At 35.5% G+C, this 26,464-nt stretch overlaps 1 protein-coding gene across 1 annotated transcript in view; it reads left to right on the top strand.

Moving 5' to 3' along the window:
* Positions 1-25,625, top strand: part of slmapa (sarcolemma associated protein a) — a 103,463-nt gene extending 77,838 nt beyond the window's left edge. Inside the window, exons 11-15 of the mRNA XM_056468853.1 lie at positions 523-808; positions 9,382-9,499; positions 11,974-12,145; positions 13,852-13,986; positions 21,934-25,625. Of these exons, the coding sequence (XP_056324828.1) occupies positions 523-808; positions 9,382-9,499; positions 11,974-12,145; positions 13,852-13,986; positions 21,934-22,026 (804 nt within the window). The 3' untranslated portion in view covers positions 22,027-25,625. The remainder of the gene's footprint in view (positions 1-522; positions 809-9,381; positions 9,500-11,973; positions 12,146-13,851; positions 13,987-21,933) is intronic.
* The last annotated feature ends 839 nt before the right edge of the window (positions 25,626-26,464 follow it).

Here is a 26,464-nt window from a genome sequence, read left to right as displayed (position 1 = left end):
AAAATAAATCAATCATATTTGTTCTATAGAGACCCAACTCATATCCTTTAGATTAGCATTGTTTCTTTTAGGTTGTGCAGTTTAATTCCCAGAATTTCTCCAAAGGATGTTGTATCACTGTAAACTTACTAGCTTTTTTGTTCACATCCATAACGTGTTTATTTTCCTCATTTATAATGTAAAGCATGTTTACAGATTGATATTTTTCTTATCCCATTACTCTGGTTAGGGGCTTTGAAAAATATAAGCAGATGTTTCAATGTAATAACATAAACTTAAGTAACATATACTTTCTCTTTGGATTTATGTTTGGAGTTTTTACAGCAAATGTCACATCCATAACGCTCTAATTGCTCAGAAGTGCCACGTCTATGATAATAATGATAACATTATTATTATAGAAGATAAATATTGCACTGCCTGTCACTGCTAGATATAAACACCACTCATCAGTCTTGGTAAAATATAATACACTTAATATACAATAACACTTTTCATTCAGCTCAACTAGCGAAGCTGCAGTCTGATATGGAGGCTTTGCGAGAGCAGCGAGAGAACACCATCACCACCACCAGAGAGGAGCTGTACAGCGCTCAGGAAGAGATCCTGGTGCTCCGGCACACCATGGAGGCTGCCACCGCCGAACGGGAGCGAGAGATCGCCGCTCTACAAGGAGACCTGAGCGTCGTCACTGCCGAGCTGGACAAATGGAGACAGACGGCAGCCAAATATGAAGTGGAGATCAGCAATCTGCAGGCCAGCTTCCAGCTCCAGAGCCAGCACCAGGAGAGAGCTAGCCAGCTCCAAGGTACTCTATGCTCTTTAAGGTTACAGCTGCAGTCTTGTTTTGATAAAAATTTGTAGAAATAAATGTGTTGGATAAGATTTGGTAACACTTTACAATAAGGTTGTATTAGTTAATGCTAGTTAATGTATTCAATAACATGAACAAACACTGACGTATACATTTAGTACAGTGTTTATTCATCTTCGTTAATGATAGTGTAATAAAGTTGTTTATTGTTGGTTCATGTTAACTCCGTGTATTAACTAATGTTAAGAAGCACAAATTTGGATTTTAATAATGCATGTTTAACTATGATTAATAAATGCTTTACAATTATTTTTCATTATTAGTTCATGTTAGTAAATGAATTGACTAACATTAACTAATGAAACCTTATTGTAAAGTGTGAACAGGTTTTCTGTGATTGCATTTCTATAATAGTCATTATTACACGCCAAACAGTCAGGAGCAGCTGTGTGAAAGATTCAAAGCATCTAGATGAGGCTGTTTTATTCGTTCTCAGGCTGTGTTGTTCGTTTTCAGTTGTTGTTGGAGAATAAAATACCTTGGACTGCTGTGATTCTGTTTCCATTCTGTGGGTCAAAGAAAACAAGTTATCATTTTCTGGCGAATAATGTAAGAAAGAATAATAAACTATGCTCCTGCAGGATAAGCCACTGTTGGCCTTTTTTCTTCTGTAGTAAATGAGTTGATATGAAATGCAATGAAAGCAGTGGCTTTTGGAGACGTGAGATGCTCTTTGGGAGTGCAGACGCTTCATGATAGTTCTTTAAGTAATAATAATAATAACAATACTGAACTACTGTGATGACGGACTTTGGCTAGGGCATTTTACGGTGGCAAAAGCATTACTGCGCCCCATCACACATTTTTAAATAATTATTTTTAAATTATTTTTTAATTATCAAAGGTTTTTCACCTTTAATTTAGATAGGACAGTGGAGGTTACAGACAGGAAAGTATTGGGAGCAGAGCGAGGGGAAGAGTCAGCAAAGGAACTCAGGCTGGGAATCGAACTCTGGTCGCAGTGCGCCTATATGTCAGCGCACTTAACCACTAGGCTACTGGCACTGACATCATCACATGATTTTTGATGCTGGGATTTGTTATGTAAATCTATTTCCATTGTAGTTCATACGCAATTCTTATCCGATTAAAAAAAGTTTATCCTGCTCAGTTGTGCGCATAGGTTTTTTTAAATGCACATTTTTTTATTTTTTGCATCTTGTCGTTTACTTTAAGCATTTTTTTGATGTGTTATTCCAGAATGCACATAAACATAGGCAGGTGGAAGCATAGCTAATGACAGCCACGCAAATGCAGCAAAACAATACATTTCATCTGCACAGAGGAGCCGATGCTCATCTCAAGTAGAGAATATCTTTCAGCAAATAACTGCAGTTACATGTTTTAAACAGAGATGGCGACAGAGGCAAAGCTTTAATTACTGTGAACCCAAACATTGTTCAGCGGTCAGGACAGCTTAGTGTGTCGTCATCTGCACTCCTGCGGTGAACCTGCCGTGTCCCTGATGTGCTGTTTGGCTTGAAATGTTCACTGGATGTCATAAATCAAGCTGACTTCAGAGGAACAATGGCTGAGATCATCACTGATCTGCTTCTCTGATCTCTCGCTTCACTTTAGCGCCTTTAATTCCTGTTTGGATACATTTGTTTCCTCTCGTTTGCTTAGTTTTCTTGTTTTTTTGCCATGAAACTTGAAAGGTTTAAGTTAAAGATGTTTAGATCTAAAAGGGGAACTGTCTGTTTTAGATCTCATCCATTGATTATAACTATCAACATTTGATTTAAACCAAGTTGCACTTTTTTTATATACCTTTAATGTTTTTCAATTCATCTTTATTTCTCTGGTGCTTTACAATGTAGATTGTGTCAAAGCAGCTTAACATAGAAGTTCTAGTAGATTGAAACTGTGTCAGTCCAGTTTTCAGAGTTGAAGTTCAGTGTGGTTTAATTTTCTCTGCTGAAAGTCCAAACACTGAAGAGCAAATCCATCGATGCGCAGCTCCACAAGTCCCAAACCGAGCAAGCCAGTGGAGACAGTAGTTAGGAACAAAACTTCACCAATCGAATGCTTAAAATCTAATTAAAACAAACTAAATTGATCAAGGACATTAAATACATGTTACAAACTGTTATTATTTCAATAAACTGTTCAATTGAATTTAGAAAAGAGTCACAACTATAAAGCAACACATCTGTTTCAACATTGATTATACAGTATTTATTGAGCATTAAATCCGCATATTAATTTTCAGGAAATATATATATATACGACAAATAAAATTCACTTTTAATAACCCCTTTATGTAGGGTCTCTTTATTTGTCTTTTTTTTGTCTTTTCTTTTTTTATCACCAAGAAAAGCGTGAAGCCAAATACCTCGGGGTGAACCCACAGAAAAATAATAAGCAAAAATACACTAACTAAACACCCAAATGAAACTTACTACACCTAATAAAATAACAGAAATAAAAATACAAAATCTACACTTATCTCCCTGACTAACAAAAAAACAGGTGAAAATATTTACAAAAAAGAAAAGCCCTGTATCTATTTACAATATTGACAATCAACAAACACACAAACCAAAACAAAAATAATAGTAAGTGGGGAAACACGGATGGGTATACAACACAAAGTCAACAACAGGAATAACTTTATCACAATCTCAAACAACACGCCAACAACACTCGCTCCCCCGCCCCCTACACCCATTGTTCTCTTTTTAAAGGACGCCCTGGGTAACCTCCTCCAATCCCAGGGCACGTCGCCTGCGTAGTTAGAGCGGGGCCTGCAGGTGGAAAGAGGAAGAGAGAGACAAACACACACAAACAAACACACCTCCCAACGCATATATATATATATATATTAGAGCTGGGAACCTACACTGTAACCAGCTCACGGTTTGGTTACGATTATCATGCCATAGATTCGGTTCAATTCGATATCTCGGTGCATCACGGAGCATTGACGATGCTTTCCATACACAGTTTTGTATTTTTTTCACAGCAGCAATTCTTGTCTTAAAATGTATAAATAGATTTATATACTATTTGTAACACATTTTTGTCCTTTAACACAAACAATCAGAAATATAAACTGTGCCTTTAAACAGCAAGAGCATTTATAGCAAATAAACAAATATAAATATCCCGCTCGCTCTCCGAGCCTTGTCTACCAAGTTCTCTTACACCTTTTCATTGGTCACACGCTCAACAGAAATTGGCTCTTGCGTGCTGCATTCTTTACAGATGAGTGACACTCATAAACGGCAGCGGCGATCACAGCTGATCCATGATAGACACGGTGGAGAAAACTCTGCAGACACGCGCTTGTGTCTGTATCCAGAAGTATTGCTGTAACAGCCGAGAGGAGAGGAAAAGTCACGCCAGCAGGTCAAATGGACCACAGTGAGAGAGCGAGAGAGAGAAATGGAGTTTACTTTCATTCTCTCAATCGCAGTGAAGGAGCTTCTGCTGTAAGTGTCAGTGAAAGACTGTCCAGAAAACACACACGCAGTAAAATTGTGCACAGTTTCTGCGTTTTAAGTAGTTGGAGCGTTGTAAATACTCGCTCGCCTTCCTCGCCATAGTAAGCTACGGCGACATAGCGCAATTGAGATGAATGACGTCAGTACATAATAACCGGTTATGATTATTACTGAACCGATACCGAATTGTCCGCGTCTGCATCGCGGTGCACCGAAAAAACAATTTATTTTGACACCCCTATTATATATATATATATAAATATATATGTTTGTATATATATATATATGTGTGTATATATATATATATATATATATATATATATATATATATATATATATATATATATATATAACACGTTGCAAAAGCAATTCAGCATTACCAATGACTAATATTTGTGAAAAACTAATACATTGTCAGCAACACTGTTCATTTAGTTTATAACACAACATTAGCACATGGGTACACACAGTACACCAATTCATGGTAAGTTATTTCATAAAAACATAATGCACGATCTTTATGATGTGCAGGTCACAGTTATTGCTCACCTTGGTTATCAGAAGTCTCCTCACACCGGGTGTATCTTCACCGCGCTCACCTGGGATGATGTTTACACATAAAGTTTATTGCACCTCTGCGGCTGCACACTTGACTGTTTTGGTCGAACTAGTTGGTGCAACCCGTACTATAAACAAAAATTGGTACAATCCCAGTACTGAGTTGCAGCTGGAAGGGCATCCACTTCGTAAAACAAATGCTGGAATAGTTATCGGTTCGTTCCACTGTGGAATGCTGAAGCTGAAGTATAATGATTGAATGAATGCATTTATTACAATAGAAACATTTATTTTTCTTGTTAAAATTGCACAATATTACTTATTTATGCTATATTGTTGGCCAATTGAATGCAGGTGTAGCCAAATAGATTTATATATATATATATAAACAAGCTAGTGAATGTTAAATGGGGATCTTAAATATAAGAGGTAAAGTGTAATGTTTGCTTTATTGGTTTTATTATGAATACAATGCATTTTGAAATATTGATTTGCTATGCTTTCCTCTTATTTTATCCTAGTCATTAAATTCCGGAACATTCCTTTAAGTCTTTGCATTACACAAGTGATTTCTCCACATATCACGAAGACACACATGCGGTATTAATTTGTCCTCCTTCCTGGGGTTTATTTTTTTTCTCTCTGAGCTCTCTTTAATGTGTCGTCCGGAGTCACGGAAACAGTTTTACTATCGTCCTTCCTGCTGAGTTTATTTATTGTTTATTAGATCCTTGTTCTGTTTTTCACAGAACAATGTATATGAAAGCGTTTGAGGGGGCTTCTGAGGTCTTTTAAAGTCATTTTAGGGTGTGAGAAATCTCAAGCAGTAAAGCATGGCAGGATGAAAATAATAGTGATGTACCATAGTAAAAATGTGGACCCAGACCTGCTAAGCTGAACGCCACAAGCAATTTTATCTTTTAAAAAAGTCATGCAGACGGTGCCAGTGGTGTAGTGGTTAGTGCGTCGACACATGCACTCCGATGCTCACAGCGACCCGAGTTGAATTCCCGCCTCGTGGTCCTATGCCGATCCTTCCCCTCTCTCTGCTCCCCATGCTTTCCTGTCAATAATCTCTACTGTCCTATCAATTAAAGGTGAAAACCCAGAAAAAATAAAATAAAATTATAAAAAAAAATAAGTCATGCAATTTATGAAGTGAGACCACATTTCTGATTCTTGTTTAATTTTGACTTGAGTGATGAATTGTGCTCTGACTTTACAATAATATTTAATGCATGTATTTCCTAACTTGAATTAACATTAGTTCATGCACCATGAGTTAACATGAACTAACAATGTATTATTGTATTGTAAAACAATGTAATTGTATTAACAATGACTGTATTATTATTAACTAACATGCACAAATGCATTTTTTAATGATATTAGAGAACATTTTTATTCTGAAAATATATTAATCTGAGTATTTAAAAAGAAAAATATTTAAAAAATGTCTCCTATAAGACTTGTAGAAGTTTTATCATTGACTAAATTAAAAGATCTTATGAGTTTTTATTAGCATTGTTGTTATTTGTATGATTTTTGTATAATGCTTGTCATTGCAAATTATGTTTTTTTATGTTTTTACTTGTATTTATTTATATATATATATATATATATATATATATATATATATTTTTTTTTATATATAATTATTTATATTTATTCATATTTATTCATATTTATATATTTATTCATATATATATATATATATATATATATATATATATATATATATACATACAGTGGCGATCAAAATTAGAGAACAATTTATAAATAATTGAACAATTCTGAAATAACATCATCTTCACTGCTCAACAGATGGAGTTTTTGTCCCGTCTATACCATGCTACCAGAACACCTTTTCCACAAAATAACTAAGGCGTTTCAACAAAAAACATTATTTTGCAGAAAACACACTGATCAAAATTAGAGAACACTTTCAGATACCTCCCAGTTATTGGTGTTAATCTGGCACCTGGTGCTAATTTCCTTGATTATCTGTCAACCCCTGTTTACCTGGCAGCCTAACTTTCAGTTTCACTGACTCTGCAAGATGGTGGGCCATTCTAAAGTGACTGAAAGCCTCCGGCAGCAGGTTGTCCAGATGAAAGCCAAAGGTATGACCCTATCAGCCATAGCAAGACAAGCTGGTCGTTCCAAATCTGTTATTTCAAGAATATTGAATCTTTACATCATCACAAACTCATTCAAGTCCCCCAAGAAGGCTGGTCGTCCACGGAAGACAAATACAAGAGAGGACAGGATACTGCGGAGGATCTCAATGGCCAAGCGTTTCCACACTGCAGCTGGAATTGCTCATCAGTTCAGCGCTGAACAGGGTAAAGATCTATCTCGTCATACAGTGTCTCGACGTTTAAGAGCATTTGGACTGAAAGCCCACTCTGCAGTGACCAAACCTCTCATTAGCAGGAAGAATCAAAAGGCTAGACTACGCTTTGCTGAGGAGCATGTTGTGTGGACAGAGGAGAACTGGTCCAAAGTTCACTTCAGTGATGAAAGCAAGTTTAATCTATTTGGGTCCGATGGGAAACATTATGTTCGGCGAAAAACTGGAGAAAGACTGAACCCAAAGTGTGTAAAGAAGTCAGTGAAAAGTGGAGGAGGAAGTGTCATGGTTTGGGGTATGTTTTCTGCAGCAGGAGTTGGGCCTCTTATACAGCTACATGGCAGAGTGAATGGAAATGTTTATCAGAACCGTCTTCAACAACATATGGTTCCTTCCCTGCGTTCATCACCCAATCAGCCCGCAGTATTCATGCAGGACAATGCTCCATGTCACACAGCAAAACGGGTAAAGCAGTTGCTTGAAACTGAAAACATTGAAATAATGACATGGCCTGCCCAGAGTCCTAATCTCAACCCAATAGAAAACCTCTGGAAAATCCTTGGCGACAAAGTTATGGCCAAGAAACCCACTACAGTCACTGAACTGTGGAGAAGACTGGAAGAAGAGTGGACCAAAATCACACCAGAGCAGTGTGAGAGACTAGTGCTGTCCTGTGGCCGCAGATGTGCTGAAGTCATTCAGAGCAGAGGCCTGTACACTTCCTACTAATTGCTGACTGTTGTCACCTTCAGAAAAATTTGCTGTAATCTTTTTCCATGCTACAGTCATTGTTGTTCTCTAATTTTGATCAGTGTGTTTTCTGCAAAATAATGTTTTTTGTTGAAATGCCTTAGTTTTTTTGTGGAAAAGGTGTTCTGGTAGCATGGTATAGACGGGACAAAAACTCCTTCAGTTGTTGAGCAGTGAAGATGACGTTATTTCAGAATTGTTCAATTATTTATAAATTGTTCTCTAATTTTGATCGCCAGTGTATATATAATTTTTATTAATGTTTCCATGAATAAAGCCAATGCTGTATATAGTCAATGTCAGTTTTATTTATATAGCACTATTAAACACAACCAAAAGTGGACCAGTGTGCTACACAATACAAGTCACAAATAGAAAGATAATCAAATATAGCTAAAACAAACAATTCTCACTGATAAAAGGGCAAATCACGAAGGGAAGATTTCAAACTAGTTTTAAAAACAGACAGAGATGATATAGGTCTATTACAGAGGTGCAGAGCCTTCCACAATGTAGGACCAGCTACTGCAAAAGCATGGACTGCATTTCAGCCTCGACTTAGGGATGCATAATAATCTCTGTTTTGATGACCGAAGAGATCGACCAGGCTGGTGTTCAGTCAACAGGTCTGACAGATAAGAAGGAGCCACGCCATTTAGTGATTTAAAAACCAAGAGAAGAATTTTAAAAGTGACACGATAGTGTACAGGCAAACAGTGCAAAGAGCGTAACACTGGTGTGATGTGGTCTTGTTAGTACCGGTTAAAAGCCTTGCAGCAGCATTTTGAACTAACTATAAAAGGGATAGAGTTGTCTGACATCCCAAAATATAGTGAGTTACAGTAGTTCAACCTAGAAGTAATAAAAGCATGATATAATAGGTCTCTAGATAGAATAGGTTTGACTGTTTTTAAGAGTCGAAGCTGAAAAAAGCAGGATTTGACCACTTCTTTTATCCGTTTATCAAATCTCAAGCCATCATCAAAGATAACACCCAGATTTTTTACTCGAGGCTTTACAGAAAAGCTTGATTTACCAAGATTTACTGTTGTTGTCCAAGGAGAATATGATGGGCCGAACACAATTATTTCAGTTTTACTCTCATTAACATCTAGAAAGATCAAAGACAACCAGGCTTTCACATCCGACAAGCAAGACATAAGAGTCTCCAATCTCTTTTTTCTAAGGGCAGGTAAATTTGAGTGTCGTCCGCACAGCACCAAACGATTTTAGAAACACTTTAGTCTGAGTAAATAGTGAGGTTTGATTGAGTTATTTTGGGGTGAACTGTCTCTTTAAGTTTTATTTAAAGCCCTGAACAAGTACATGGTTGCATTTGATTACATCGGCTAATACTTGAAGGTGAACTTTCTATCTCTGTGTGCATTTGTGTGTGTCAGGTGAATTGGAGAAGCTGCAGGCCGATTGCTCTGGTCTACAGAATGAATGTGACAGTCTCCGGGCTGAGAAAACCACACTGATGCAGAAACTCCACAGACTAGAGGAAGAGCTCGACAGGTGAGTCACACACACACAATGGCGTTTACATCATTACACGCACAACTAACGTGAGTCACCGGGTTTTAAAATGTGTTTTGTCTCTGATTCCACACCTGCTCTCTTAAACGGAGAATGCTTGAATCACTCACCATATTGTGCAACATCTGCAGCACTTTGTATTTACAAAAGACTTGTTAAATAACTGTTGACGGGTTCTATTGAAGTGCTTTTGTGCTTAAATCCTGCTTTAGGCAGTGTGTGTGTTTGTCTGTGCTGACGTTATTGTTTAGAAGTCACCGTTATGAGCTCATCTGTTCTGAAACTTCATGTCCTCTCGTTTACTTTATTATTGGGAATGTTTATGATGTTCTACAACATACTTTTTTGTTACTTTAATTAATGCAATCATCAATGAAATACTAATGTCTCACAGATCCTGCCTACGTATAATTGTTTTTCTCATCTTGCTTTTCTCGTTGGAATAACAATTGAACAGTTCATTTAAGCAAAATTGAACTTTCTCATGAACAAAAATTACGTTTTTTTTTCTTCAAATATTTTTGTTTTCATCACATTTATTTTTTTACGCACAAAATAAAAAAGCGATAAAACCAAAATGAATAAAGAGCTTTAAAATGAGTTGTCTGTGTGGGCGGAAATTACACAACCCCTCTCTGCTGATTGGTCAATCTAATCCTAATGCCTCTAAGCTAGTTTCAGCACTAATACCCATCGTACAATATTGTCGGAGCAAAAAGTAGGATCCCTGAATGTAGGAATGACACGTGAATCGTTTCGATTTCTTCTAAATCTGCTAGTTACTTTTAGTCTTTAAAGGGTCACGAAACATGAAAACACATATTTTGAGCTGTTTACAGTCATATATGTGTCCCACGCTGCTATAAACACTATTAGGACACACATATTTCACAAAAAAAGTGAAAATTGGTTGTTTTTGCGTTATTTTGAGCAAATTCTTTTAAAAAAAAAGGTTTGAAGCTGCGTCACGGCGGTTAGATCCTTGTGTGTAATCCAGCGTGGAGAGTGGATGTCTGTACTGGCGAGTACATCATGACGTCTCTGAGTGTGCAGCATTAATTCATGAGAAAGACTTGGTTCAAACCAATCAGCGCGATCTATCGTGTATGCGGTGCAACTTCATTAATATAGATGATAGCTTCGAAGACTGTTTTTACCTGTTACAGTGTTCAAACAGCAGAGAGACGACATGTTGTGTTGCCAAAACAAGTGGAAGAAGAAGTATTGTTTGAAGACATGGGTCATAAGTGTTGTTTGTAAATGTGCTGCAGTGAAGGTTTTGTTTTCAATTCCTGCAATGAGAGCGCAGCTGGACTCACATGTGGACTACAGTCCACGCGACAGAAATGTGTTTGTAAGGAACATTTTTACCCGAGAGCTTTTCGCATCTGGAAATGGTGAAATCCAGATTGGCTGCTCGTCTCCTTTTAAAAAAGACGCAGCTCCAATTGGTGTTGATTGTCCTGTTTACAGATTTGGTAAAGTTTTTAAAGACACAAGTTTACAGTAATTATCGCTACAATATTATGGACTGAAGATCCACTGTAAATGCTGCTCTCCGAAAGTAAACATGTAAACACCTTAAACTATTACAGTAGTGTAGAATTTTCATCGTGTTTTGTGACAGAATAGTCTATACACACACAGCTTTTGGACGCTACCTACCGAGTGTATCTAAGTTACTGAGATATGCGGAGGTTCTTTTCTCCCATTTGCCGTATCAAATATTCCATTAAAACAACACTCTTCCAGCAGTTCCTCACATCCAATATCTCGTTGGTCACGGGGGGCATGCATGTAATGTTCCTGAATAAAAGTGAAAGTGCCAAACTGCAGTTAATAATTAATAATTTGTCAAATAATTCGATTACTGATGTCCATGTAAACGCAGTCACTGTCTTTCTCCCCTGCGTCTGTGTGTTTGTTTTGCCTCTGTGAAAATTAGCGCGTGCCCAAACAGTAACTCCTATTTTTATGCAAAACCTTCCCTCTGTCCCTCCCCCGACACTTCCACCTAAACAGAGCTGGACTCACCCACTTTCCTGACTTTTTCCCAACTTGGAGTGTGAAAACACCCTGCTGAGACGGGGGGGGTTTCATGGCCCTTTAAGGGATAGTTCACCAAAAAATGAAATTTTGCTCATGTACTCACCCTTAAGTGGTTCTATACCTTAATGAGTTTCCTTTTCTTTTATTATATATTTAAAAAATGCTAAAAACCTGTAACCATTGACTTCTATAGTGGGAAATACAAATACTATGAAAGTCAATGGTTACTGGTTTACAGCATTTTTCAAATAATCATCTTTTGTGTTCAACAGAAAAAATAAACTGTTTTGAGCAAGTGAAGGTTGACTAAATGCTGATTATTAAGAGTTTTTTGGGTGAGCTATCACTTTTAGATGTTTTAAAAATACATTCTTAGATTTATTGTACTTTTCTCTGTATCGCAGCTCCAGAGAGCGGAGTGCGACGTTGAGCAGCAATCTGAACGCTCTGGAGAAATCCCAGGGTGATCTGGAGAATAAACTGGGCTCAATACAGGACCAGCACCAACAGGACGCCAGCAAGCTGAAGATCCAGCTGGCCCAAGCCGAGAACCGCACCAGAGACCTGCAGAAGGAGGTACGGTTAACCAAAGATCTGCTCTCTCTCTGTGTCCAACAAGACTATTTATTGGAGCAAGGCTGCAAAAACAGCAACAATATTAAAGGACTCCATATACTCCATACAAAGTTTCTGTTTGCTCTTTTGAGTGGTAAAATGAGGTATATTTCTGAACACCAGTATACAATATAGGAACACCCAGATGCTTTGTTTAGATGAATATGTTTGCAATTTGCTCTCAATAACACAATTATAATGATAGCATTTATAAATGGTAGTTAAGAAAGCATCTAATAATAGCGATTAGAGCTGCATGATTAATCGAAAAACGATCACGATCACGATTCGACCCCCTAGACCAGGGGTCACCAATCTCGGTCCAGGAGGGCCGGTGTCACTGCAGGGTTTAGCTCTAACTTGCCTCAACACACCTGCCTGGGTGTTTCAAGTATACCTAGTAAGACCTTGACTAGCTTGTTCAGGTGTGTTTGATTAGGTTTGGAGCTAAAATCTGCAGGACACCGGCCCTTCAGGAACAAGTTTGGTGACCCCTGCCCTAGACGATCTTAATCCAGCATTTCTATGATTCTGTCAATCATATTTTCAAGTTCAGCAGAGAAGCAAAGGCGGCCGCACAGGTCTTCACGTTGTTTCACATACATTGCTCAGCAACGTGGACACCTCCAGATGGTGTTGAAAGTCAAAAACGGTATTTATAAGGTATAATTCACCCAAAAATGTAATTTCCGCTTCACCAACGTCACCAACACGTCACCACTTAACAAGCGGATAAGATTCTGATGGTATGATAACCTTGGATAAAAATATCACAGTTTCACTGTGCCACGGTAAGTAGCTCACTACTGTAAAATATATTCTTTTTTAAATGTCTAGGTAAAACTTTTTCCCCCCTTTGAAAACAATATATTTTATTTTTTGAAAGATTTATGATATTTTGGAGCAGTAAACCCATCAGGCTATATAATTCAAATGAATCTTTAACTTCTGCTGTCTTCATTAGTTTCAAAAACACTGATTTCTTTACAATTTAAAACGGCTTCTTTGGATATTTTGTTTTCTGCTGGGGATACTGTTGTCCTAAAACACAAAAAAGAGTAATAAAAAAACTTACACACACCTTAGGAACGGTATTACAGAATATTTTGGTGGTTTTAAAACCTTGACTTTTCCAAACCGCGGTATACCTTGAAAACGGTTATCGTCCCATGCCTATTCACACCTCTATTGCTTATATTACTAATGATTACTTATATTACTTACTAATATGCTTACTATGCTTACAATATTGTTCTGTACTATGTACAAGAACTTGTATAGTCTGTCTTAGTCTGTCTGTCTCTTATGTGTGTAGCATATCTATTGTTAATAGTTAGTATAGTAAGATTACTGATCCGGTATGTTTGTTATGTATAGGTTTAAAATAAATGACAATAAAGCTCAATTTGACTGGACTTAGAGTTTACTTTCTCATGTCAACTTAGTTTTTATAGATCACAACCTTCACGAGGGAAGAGGCGCATGCACTTTTCCACCCTTGTTTTTTTTTTCGTATGCCACATTGATAAATAAGACCCATCATCTAAAGTTAAGACCTAAGATAAGAAACTGTCTGTAATGTGCCTCTTGGAGACCAGACAAGCTTTTGAATATCCTGTAGGCTCATTTTTGGTGTATTGATTTGACGAGTGTGTCTTTCTTTCTAGTACGATGACACTCAGAGTCTGCTGTCTGATCTGCGGCAGCGCTATGAACAGACGGAGCAGGAGAAACGCTCAATCAACGATGAGCTTGAACAGTGCAAAGTCAACCTCAAACTCCTGCAGGACAAGGGCAGCAATGTGAGTCCCACAACATTTGCAAATCCTAAAAAAACACACATTGCATTTCGAACAGAATTGAGATCAAGCTCATTTAATTAGCTGTCAGTTCCATCACACCATTTAAAGCAGATGTCAGCATCCAGCGATAGATCTTTCTTCAGTTATGCACAGCTCTAGAAAACAGCAGAACACATATACAGCACAGTTTTGTGAGTTGTTAGCAAATATTTTTTTGCTAACGTCAACATTTTCAGACCCAACAAGCTAGAGAGGCATAGAGAAGAGGGATCATATGTGCATTCAAATGTTTTTAAAGACATCTGCATTTGTAAAATCCCAATAGGCTTTGAGAGATTTTGATATTGGTTTGTTTTGTCCGCTTATATCAAGTATAAAGTGCTCCGCATAAATGATTACACCCTTTATAGAGCTCTCTTTTAAGTTCATATTTTCTATAGGATGCTTTACAGTAATATATTTGTGCGTGTACATTAGATTAGTCAGTACCAAAGCCAAAACTGGAACAAATGTAATATTATATAAAATAAAATAAAATTCCCATTAATAAATGGGAATAATCAAGAGAAACATAAAAAATAGTTTAATTAAATGTATTATCTTTCTATTCCTAAAGATATTTTGAGACCAAACTCTTATTTTAATTGATATATAAGTGTTTATTACAGTTTTTACTTGAATGCACCATAAATTATTGGCTACATTCACTAAGAAATGGGTGCAAATACTTAATTTCAAAAGGGGGTGTACTTTCCTTCAAAAGATGCTGAGCAGTGTATATGGGTCAGAGACAAGTTTTGGTGTCCATATCAAATTTAATCCATAACATAACATAATAAAATATAATATATAGAATAAAATGTATAATATAGAGCATATGGAACTCAAGTAATGTGCCATTGTTTTAAATTGCATAATAAAATAAATAAAATGTTTGTAAAATAATGTTGAAAAACTATTCATTGCTACAGATATATTTGTGAAAATTAAACAACAAACTTAATCTGACCTGTACTTTAGGGCTGGGCAATACAGCCTTTTTTAAAATCCCTGATTTATTTATTTATTTTTAAAAAAAAAAATCGATTTACAATTTAAATAGATTTTATTCCCCTCACAAAAAGTGCTTGGAGTTGAAGGTTATTATTCTATATAACCTATATAACCTTATTATAATTATCGTTTTTCAATTATATTGCAACAACTCTTATCCATTAACGCGAAAAATACATGGTGTGGTGCGCATTTTCAATCGTGCCGTTGAATGCGTGACTGAGACCCCTGAATTATGACGGCAGGTGTGTTTCTTTTTTTTTTAATCACTTCAAAGAGCGGGACCACGGGAGCCCAGAGGGGAGCGTCACGTGTTAGGGTGAAAACCGATTTTCATTCAAACAAATTGATCTAAACTTTAGATTGGAGTTAATCGATTTATCGCCCAGCCCTACTGTACTGTTTTAAAATATATAATTAAAAGAATGAGACCAAAGTAACTTTTTCAAATATTATTTTGTAATGATTAAAAATTTGATCTGTGATTTGAAGGATAGTAGTCTGAAGATGTGAAATGGCAAATTAATATTTCATATATATGGCACTGTGATCCTTAAATTGAGTTACTACTATAAGTCTAATAATGACTGACAGTATTTTTGGTTTATAACCAAGCAGTCACTCTGAATGACATTGCAATGAGTTGCTTTATTGTAAATCATAGTAAAATCTTACGAGTACAATTCGTACAACTACAAAATCCATAAATTCGGACATATTTTAATATTAGGAGAAAAAAAATTAAGCTCTCTACTTGAAAACCCTTTTTTGTCTCTGACCCATATATTAACCATTCTCAAAAATTTTTCACTTTCAGCTTCCTTTTTCATCACTAAGACCTAACAGGATTATTTTCTGGTTTTCTTTGGCACTTTTACAGTTCAATACAGATTTTTGGCCTTTTATGCATTTAATTTGTTTGGTGTCCGTATGGTTCAGTTTCCTACACACCACAATAGTATCACCTTCACATTTCACAGCTCCTTCAGTACAATCCCCTGCCTACTGCTGATTGAGTCACAGTCACTTTCTCTATTATTGATTTGTAAATTTAACACCTATTGTTAGGGATGCACTGATTTTCCAGCCACTGAAATTTGTCAGTCGAACAATAGCAATTTCAGTTTTTGGCCGAAAGAGAAAAGGGCCAGACAATATGAAAGCATGGCTCATTTATGCTTCTGCAAATTTGAAGCAAAAATCTGCGTTTTAATTGCATTTACAGTCATTGCATTTACAGGAACAGTTTTCCACCATATAAAAAGCTCTGTAGTTTAAAGGTCTCGTGAAGTGCTTTGGAAATATGCATTTTTATTGGATGTTTAACGTAATCTCAACAGAAACATGAAGAGAGGGTGGGATATAGTGTAGATTAAAAAATTTAGTTTTATCACCGCTCTGCCAGTGAGAGTGGTTGAGCTCAAGGGCATCAAATGAAAAGCGTCTTGAAGGGGTTGGGGAATGTCAGATACTAGAGAGCATTTGAGGAGAAACTGTAGTATAAGGTGACATGAATAAAACTGTTGTGACTAACTACAAGCTGTACATAATTATATCAGTTTTATATCTTCGTTTTGGAGCACACTAGCTTATAGATATCCTAAAAACGAATAATACTGATAGTAACATCTAAAAAAACTTTCATTTCATGGCACCTTAAATGTTTGTAAACAAAGTAATTAATATAGACATAGATTATGATTTTAATTGTGACTGTGTGTTCAGCATGCTTCTGAAACCCATTCATTTCAATGGCTTGTGTGGCAAGAGGTGATTTATTTCTGCACCAACCAAAGCATAATTACAGTGACTAGCTTGCACATGTGGTACAGTCAAAGTGAAAAACCGCTTAATATTATACTCATGTACATGTATACTTGTCTATGCATGAACTACATGTACTCACCTTCCAAAAAAGTGAAAGATAATTGTTCAATGTAGTATAATTGTTCCTACTGCTAAAATATTTAAAATATAAACATTATGATCAATAAAATTAGTTTATTGACTTTTTTCTTTATCCATGTCATTTTTAGTTGAGTTCAAATTAAAAAGTCATAGAAAAATAATTTTCTATTATTTAATAGTGGTGTAACGGATTACAAATCTCACTGTTTGGATCACATTATGGTTTTTGGTCATGCATCGGACCATTTTTCGGATTAGCCAAAAAGGGGATGAGACATGTCATTTGCTTTCCATTGATTACAAAAATATATTTAAAATAAATCTCTAAGAATCAACTGAAGAAATAATCAGCTGAATAAAAATGAATGGTAAAATATTCAGCACTGTGAAAAATTCACTGTTACTACTACTATTGTTGATAATGTTAAATGTAGAAATTTAACATTATAATTTGTGCAGTCTATATTTATTTTTAGTCTCATTTTCAATTAATGATTCAGTTATTCACTCATAAAACTTCATGTTTTATTGCTAGATGATCATTTTTGAAGAATTATTCAGTGGTATAGTTTTGATGGCTGGTTGTCGCCACCTATTGGTTGAATAATGTAATTGCTGCCTACAACTTTCATTTTTGAGCGTCAAGTTAAATGAACATGACGGTGATTTTAATCTTTACTATAAACATCAGTGCTTTTATCTAAACTATAAACCGTTCTCCCAGTACTTCGGTGTTATTTGACTGTTTGTAACGTCATAACTCAAAAGACTAAAGACTGAATCTCTTTCATGATTTTTGCGTTTTTCAATCACAGATTTGAATGCAGCGATTCGAAGGATTAATAAACTTAAACAAATCACCATCATTTATAATGTGTTGCGTGGGTGTTGAGATCCTGATCTTATAATGATTAATCGTGCAGCTGACACTGAATGCATTGATGCAGGCTAAACCAGTAGAGACAGAAAACACCTTTAATGACCTAAGAAACCCACCACATACTGAATGATCTACAACAACTTCTTCCGTTGTCTTTATATTTTACAGGAGAGCCTAAATGCTTTCATAGATGTGATTTAAATCTTTCTGCGATCGTTACAAATTTAGGATTAATCTACAAGTAAAAATAAAGTGTATTAATCTGCGGGTCTCATGTGTTCTAAACAGTGGGTTGTGATCCGTATAAATCTCGAATCAGCCATAATTCGTTACACCCTTATTTTATTAATAAAATAGTAAATAATCATTGCAAAGCATTTTTTTTTGGTTTCCATATTCAGCCAAGTGCATTCAGAATTTTCTGTGTCGCTCCAGATTTTTAATTTCAGTGCATCCCTACATATTTAAACTGTAATTTCCTAAAATCGATGAAAATAACCCATTCATTTGCTGTGATCTATTAATGCTCACTGTCCTTGTTCCTGCTTCTAGATGTGTTTGTGGTATTCTGGGGCTTTTTATATTATCGTTTGTGTTGATTTTGTTGTCAATCCTCCACACTGCACCTTTTTTTATGTTTGTATGTTTGATGTAGTTGTACGACTCCCCCAGCTTGATTTTCATTCAATAGTTTGAAGATTGATTTTTTGGTTTTATTTGTAATATCCCTTCCCTCCTCTAGCCATCCATATTGCAGCCTGTCCAAGCCATTTTCATCGGTCTATTCCTGGCTTTGCTGTATTGGTGCTTCGGCCAGTTGTGGTAGAAAGGTACACACGCTCCTGTTGAGTCAGTGTTTTGTGTTCTCTGTATATATCATCATGTATATACGAATTGTGCATGGCAAACTCTCATCCGTCATCTCTGCATCTGCTTCACCACAAAATCCCTTTTTTGGTGCTTGGCATCACTTCGGTAGGGGTCACCATCTACTAACCCATGTCAATTTAACTCTCCATCCTGCTTGGATCACTGTAATGGTCACATAAATATCTGCATTGGGGATTTTGGATGCTTTCTTCTTTCTTCTGTTTTCTTTCGGGGCATTTTGGTCATCATGTCATCTTTCTTTTGCTGTTCTTTACTTTTATGGAGTTTAAAGGCGTATTTCACTCAGAAACGAACATACTGTCATCATGTACTCTGCTTTATATTGTTTCAAATCTGTATGATTTCCTGTTGTTTAAAGAAGACAGAAGGAAGAGGCTTTGAAAATGTTCATGCTGCTCATTTCAATGCAATTAAGGCATAAGGTGATTGGTTAATCCAAAAATATACAGGCATATATATATTTTCATAATATAGGTGTTTGCATTGATTATATTTGTTATGCATATATAAATGTATGTCAGCTATATTTGAGAAAGTGTGTGTGTGTGTACATATATATATATATATATATATATATATATATATATATATATATATATATATATATATATATATATATATATATATATATACATACACACACACACATATATACACACACATATTTATACACACACGTGTATATATATAAATACACACATAGATACACACATAGATACACGTATATACACATATATATATATATATATATATATATATATATATATATATATATATATATATATATATATATATATATATATATATATATATAAATATAAATACACACATAGATACACACATAAATACACGTATATACACACATATATATATATATATATATATATATATATATATATATATATATATATATATATATATATATATATATATATATACACATACACAAACATATATGCGTGTGTGTGTGTATATATGCATAATAAATATGTTATAACAGACATATTATGTAAAAACAAACTCTTATTTTGTATCGCTGGAAAACAATTAAATTTTTAAATACATTCAAAATTCATGTTTTAAACACTTTTCAATCAAATAAAAAACTCTGTAGTTTAATGTTTGAAAACAAAGAAATTAAGACAGATACACTTAGTTAACAGTGTAGTACTGTTAAAAATTTGCTGTAGAATTTACAGTAACTTATTGGCAGCAGTTCGCCATTAACTTACTGTAAATCAATTACAAATACTGTATTTACGTTTACATCACCATTTATCTTGCTGTATATGTATTTACAGAATTGTATGTATATCTACTGTAAAATGTACAGTAACTTTCACAATGTAGCTTTAAAATACAGTAACACACTGCATAACTGTCATAAGTGTTTCCTATAGTAAAATTCAGTTCATATTACAGTTAAATGCTGTTTAATTTACAAAAATCGTTAACAGTGTATGGTGTTATTGCATTTGTGTTGTTTTCAAAATATTTTCAGAATTAAAATATAAATCTTTTATTTATCAACAGTCAATGTTTATCATAATAATTTAAATTAGAAAGTAAAATACTCCAACTTTTTAGAGTTTGGCAGCATTTTCCACAGGGTCTTAAAAAGTCTTAATGTTTTAAATTTCAAAAACCAAAATGTAGGCCTTAAAAATTCTTAAATTCACTGAAATATAGTGTTGTACACACCATAGAGCTGTCACTGGGGTGGTACCTTTTCAAAAAGGTGCACATTTGTACTTAAAGGGTCCATATTGGTATCTCAAAGGTATATATTAGTGGCCAAAAATTTTAAGAAGTACACTTTTGCACTTTTCAGCTACTAGTATTTAACCTTGAGGTATTAATAAGGACCCTTTAGTTACAAATGTGTACCTTTTGAAAAGGTACCCACCCCAGTGACAGCTCTCATGCCTTTGCTTTTGAGTGTGCATCTTGAATACTTTTTAACAGGTCTTAATTTTCCTTTGTTCATGTAAAGCTACCCAATCGGTAGGCCCACATGTAATCTGCACGCGCAGAATTCTGCAGATTTTTAGCCCATCATTGATTCTGTTTATTTACTTGTATAAATGTGTGAATTTATATTCATTCAGTTTATTTTAATTAATTACAGTAATGTTATCGACTAATATGAAAATGTTCATATGATTTATTTACAATGCAGTTTGTACAGTAATATTTTCTGTATTTTAGTAGAGATATTTGATATTTGAGAGACTTGCTTTATCAAATAAAGTGGATCTAATTGGATTTGCATTGTAAACGTTAAGGTATTAATTAAAAAAGTAATACCTTTTTAACTTTTATTTAAGTTTTAAGTTATGATACTCCCAAAATAATTCAGCATAAATCTGCAGATTTTGATCACAATTCTGCACAGAAATAGCAAAAAAATGTCCGCAGATTTCGTCTTTCCCTACCAATTGGTACAACCAACAATCCATCTAAAACAACGTTTAACAAACGGACTATTTATTAACTCTATTTATCATTACGCTTTAATTATCTTCCTTGCATCCTTACAATAGCAATTACTTAATTTCTTCATAACATACATTTATGCATTAATGCATGATAAACTTTTAAGTTTATTATAGTTTTTAAAGCTATATATGGGATGAAAGCTATATAGTATAACTATGTTTTGACACACTATTTACAATATGTGGCTATGAAGTAACTGATTTTAAATAGGGCATGTAAAAAATATTACACTGGCCATTACAACAAATCTTGGTAGTGTTTAGCTCTGTAAAAGTCTAAAGTTTCATTCCTGATGATCTTAAAGTCTTAAGTCTTACATTTGACTTGGTAAACCTGCAGAAACTCTGTTTTTTTGTGTTCCACAAAGTCATACAGGTCTAAAACAACATTAAAGAGTACTCCATGTCTAAAATGTCCTTTTTGAGTGAACTGATCCTTTAAATGCAACCTTTCTTTTTCATTGAGTCTGTTGTGTTTGCTTTTATTTGCTTTATAACTCCTGTAAGGTAACTGGTTCTCCCAGTTGTACTTAAATATTTGCTTTTTCCTGTCTTCTCTCTCTCTCTCTTTGGTTTATTGGTGTGTTTCTCTTTAACTCTTGACGGTCTCTCTCTGTCTCTTTAGCTCCAGTCTCCAGTGCTTCTGTCCTGGTTGCTCTGGTGCGTCGTTGATGCGTTTACTTTATTAATTTTTTTTTAACCCTGTTTTATTTTCAGAGCGGATGGATGCCCTGGATGCCGGTGGTTGCGGCCGTAGTGGCTGTTACGGCAGTGGTGCTTTATCCCAGTTTGTCCAAGAGCTCATCCTGAGAATGTTAACCAATCACAACACCACCGCTTCCTGTCCCAAACACGGCCCTCTGTCCAATCCCAGTGTCAGATTTAGAGTTCTGACCATAATACCTCTCGTTTTGTTTTTGACAATACAGCCCCCCCGCCTGATGTCTGTGTAAAATGCAAATGTATATAGTATAGAATGAAAGAGGGAATACAATTGTAATGCATATTATAGAATAAATAATCTATCTGCATTTTTGTCACTCGGATGGGAATTTTTGGATTATTCAAATGGCCTAAAATAGGTCTTTTTCTTTGGGGATGGGTACTGTATTTTATTCTGTTAGTGAAGTTTTGTTCCTCGGACTCTTCTTTGTGGGTTTGCCATGTGGTAAATCCCAATATATGTACAGCCAAATGAGAAACCTAGGGCACAAAGGGGTGAAGTGCCTACTTTAAATACTACTACTATAGATCACATTGAAGTGCCACTCTTGTTCCACTCATGCAGCGTATCATCAACTCAATCTCGAATGGAGACAAAAAAACAACTGAAAAGTCTACATTTTTACGTCGTGTGCTGTTATTGTGTGTTCAAATCCGACATGCTTCTAGCACAGTGAGATGTCGTCGTTCTCTATGGCTGTTGTATCATGTATTATACGCAAATGTTCATGTCAGAAACACTACAAGTTATATATAGGGGATTTTGAAATTCGACGTTCTTGATTGTGGTCAATGGAAAATGGAATGAAACGTTGACCTAAAACGAACAAATAAAACACACACACACACACACACACACACAAACGTAGCTTTTTACCAACACACTGTCCTGCTGTCTGGACTAAAAAGGAGCACTTTGAGTTCACAGCTCCTGTTGTTTGTTTCTGTACTAAATCTCCGACAGTACCTCCTCAAAAAAAAAAGGCTCTGGGATTTTGCTGCCTTATCTGTAACATAGGTTTCTTTAACAGAATGATATCGGATGCTTTAAAGATGAATGGGAAGCACTCTTGTGAAGCACAGAAAAGTTATTTTTGTTGGTGAACGGAGTGAATTTGTTGAAATGTGGATGTTGTGCGAGCTGCTTTGAGAGACTTTTGGAGGAAGATGAATTAACCAATGATGTGTTTGGTGTGTGGTTCACATTTGTCTGCTGTGCTGTAAATAAACAGACGTGGAGCATAAAAAAAAGCCTAACTCTGCTTCAACGTGTCGAGGACTTTTTTTTTTTTGCATCTCTCTCTATTATTATTATTTTTTTTGTATCACTTTACTGAAAAGTCAACAATCCATTGAACGCTTCAACGTGGATTTGACCACGAATGCAAAACAAAGCAAAGCTTGTAGCACAGAAAGGATAGCTTTAAAATGATCTCTTGCATTTTTGTTCGTGATGCTTTCATTAAACAGCATGATGGACTTTTTATTCTTTAGTTTGTTTTTTTTAATCGTTCTTCACGTTAGACGAATGCTTAGGCGGTTTGTAAATATGTATGTATGAATGTCTGTGTGTAAATATATGTTATAGTCACAAAAGAATAAAACTTGGTTATAAATGATATTGGTCACATCTAATTTGCTGCTGAAGACACTTGATTGACACTGATTAAATACGAGTTCTCAGTTTTGTTTTCTAGGTGAATTTTTAACATTATTTTGGCGCGTAAACAAGTGTTTTTTTAATATTTAGCATTTTTGATTACACATTAAGACCAACGCAGACCAAGGCTTTTTTTCTAACTAGTTTCTGAACTTATTAATGCAGACTCAAACTTTAAATGCATAATTTTTTGTTTCAAGTTTAAACAGATCATCACTGAAGCTATCTACGCTGTTTTTTTTTAACTTAAAGATTGTATTTTAGTGTCTTTATTTTGTCATTTTTCTAAAATGGTGGACTAAGGTTTCTCACAAGTCTTAAATCTAAAACTTGTTTTTCTTTTCTTTGTGTTTTCCAAGATACTTTATCTTTAAACTGGTCAGAAACTTCCAACTAAGGCCGAGTTCAGACTGCAGGATTTCCAAAGTAGTGGCGTCTCAGATGTTTGACATTGCATGGCTAACGTTCCGTCACTGCTGTGTTTACACTATAGGATGGATCGGCGACAGGGGGTTTCACACTGCATGACCTTACAATAGGAAGAATCAGACAACTTTGTCTCGGTCCACAAACTACGTCTCGCAACCAAACACACGCGAGAAGTGACAAGGAAACAACACGAGGTCATGTAGCATATCTTTAGTTATTAACTTCATAATAAGAAAGAAGCCTTTAGTGTGGTAGAAAATGTACTTATTTTGGTCACCTAGCTTTTGAAGGGAATTAGCCATTTCTCTCAAACTTTTTCTTTTTCGACCCAGTTATGGTATTGCTCAGATGACACATCAAGCAGGCACAGGTGCTCCTGCAAAATTACCACTAGGTTTTCTTCCATTTCTTGGGTCCAAATAGACCAAAAAGAAGCCCTTTTAACATCTCCCCCAACCTCCCGCTGGCCTGCAGAGCCCCATACTTGTGGATAGCTGCTCTCATAATAGGTGTTAAAATGTTGTTTCCTTATATAATAATGTTTCCATCCACCTATTTTATGCACATAACTGAGTAAGACAAACTTTTTAATTGATAAGATGCGCATAAACTACAATGGAAACACTTTTACCACACAAATTTCAGCATGCGCATTAATAAAGTCATGTGATTCTGTTAAAAGAGATCATGTGATGATGAAAATGTGTGTAAATGGACAAACCAGCAGGCTGAGCACACTGTAAACCATCTGAACTGTTGTTTTGGTCATTCTAAAACACCTTACCGTTTCAGTATTAGTGTTATTATATTATTAATGACCTCCAGAATCAAGAGCGTCTGACACCTTCTAACGGCACCGCGCGTTCACTGCGTGTCAGGATTGCCTTCTGAGGTAGAAGTCATTTATTAGATGAAGAAAAGATTGACGCAGCTTCTCCTACCACAGTAAATTCAGTTTTTACTGTTGATATTTGCCACCAGATAATCAGGAAGTGGCGATTCTGTTCGCTTTGACTCGTTGGATGGAAACGCTGCTTTACTCGCACGTCTTTTATGCGATAATTCAGTTTTGCGCATAAAGTTCATTCGCATTTTTGGATGGAAACAGCTATTGACTGTAGTAAATCACAGATGTTATTTTCAATCAGAACACTTTTCACACGGCCTGATTTGAATCGCCGACAGCTCCAGTTATTTAGCATGCCAAATATCTGACAGGTGTCGTCTATGATAGTTCACACTGTGTGATTGTCACTTAAGTGAACGAGCACCGGTTTACCTTTGATTGCAGGCATTTGGTGACGATTTCTCAGAAAAGGAGTCAAAATCAGGGCTAAAATCATGCAGTCTGAACTCTGCATAAGACAGTACAGTACAGCGCACTGCCTGTATATATTTATATTGGTAAATATTGTTTATTTTCTTGAATTGAGAGCTCGGTACGACTTGTTGAAGATCAGCTGTAGTTCATGGTCAGAAATCTATTTTAAAATAACACAGGATGATATAAATGAAATAGTGTGTTAGACACAGATAAAGGGTTTATTTGCACTAACACGTGTGATGTGCATGACTCCAATAAAACATCTGTCCTTGACTAGTTTGCTTCTTTTCTGTCAAGTTTATTCACTGAGGTGGGCAAATATTTATTAGTGCTGGGCAAAACAATGATTTTAAAATATTGACAACTGTATACTGTGTATATTTATTATGCATATATAAATACACACTGTGCAGGCTGCAAGGCTACTTACTGGCTAGCACTTACAGCAAGAAGGTCGCTGGTTCGAGTCCCGGCTGGGTCAGTTGGCATTTCTGTGTGGAGTTTGCATGTTCTCCCCGTGTTGGCATGGGTTTCCTCCAGGTGCTCCGGTTTCCCCAACAGTCCAAACACATGTGCTATAGGGGAATTGATGAACTAAATTGATCGTAGAGTATGTGTGTATGGGTGTTTCCCAGTACTGGGTTGCAGCTGGAAGGATATCCGCTGCGTAAAATGAATGCTGGAATAGTTGGCGGTTCAATCCACTGTGGCAACCTCTGAAACATCGATTTAGTCGAAGAAAAATTAATAAACAATTGCATCAAAAATATAAGTTTGTTTTGACAGGCATGCATATATTTAAGAAATTTTTGTTTATATTTAGATAATCATAAAAAAATATGCAAAATATATATACATTTAAATAAAATAGTTTTGTTTCTGTTATTAATAATATATATATATATATATTTAAAACACACATGTTTTGTCAAAAACATATTTTGGATGTGATTAATAGCAATTTAATATATATTATATATTCACTCAACGGCCACTTTAAGTATGCCTCACTATCAGGTTGGACCCCTTTTGCCTTCCGAACTGCCTTAATCCTTCATGACATAGATGCAACAAGGTACTGGAAATATTCCTCAGAGATTTTGCTCCATATT

The sequence above is a fragment of the Danio aesculapii genome, chromosome 11, assembly GCF_903798145.1.
Source record: "Danio aesculapii chromosome 11, fDanAes4.1, whole genome shotgun sequence".
In the NCBI taxonomy this organism is placed as follows: Eukaryota; Metazoa; Chordata; class Actinopteri; order Cypriniformes; family Danionidae; genus Danio; species Danio aesculapii.
Note: the sequence above shows the minus strand (reverse complement) of the source record. Positions and strands in the feature narration are given on the sequence as shown.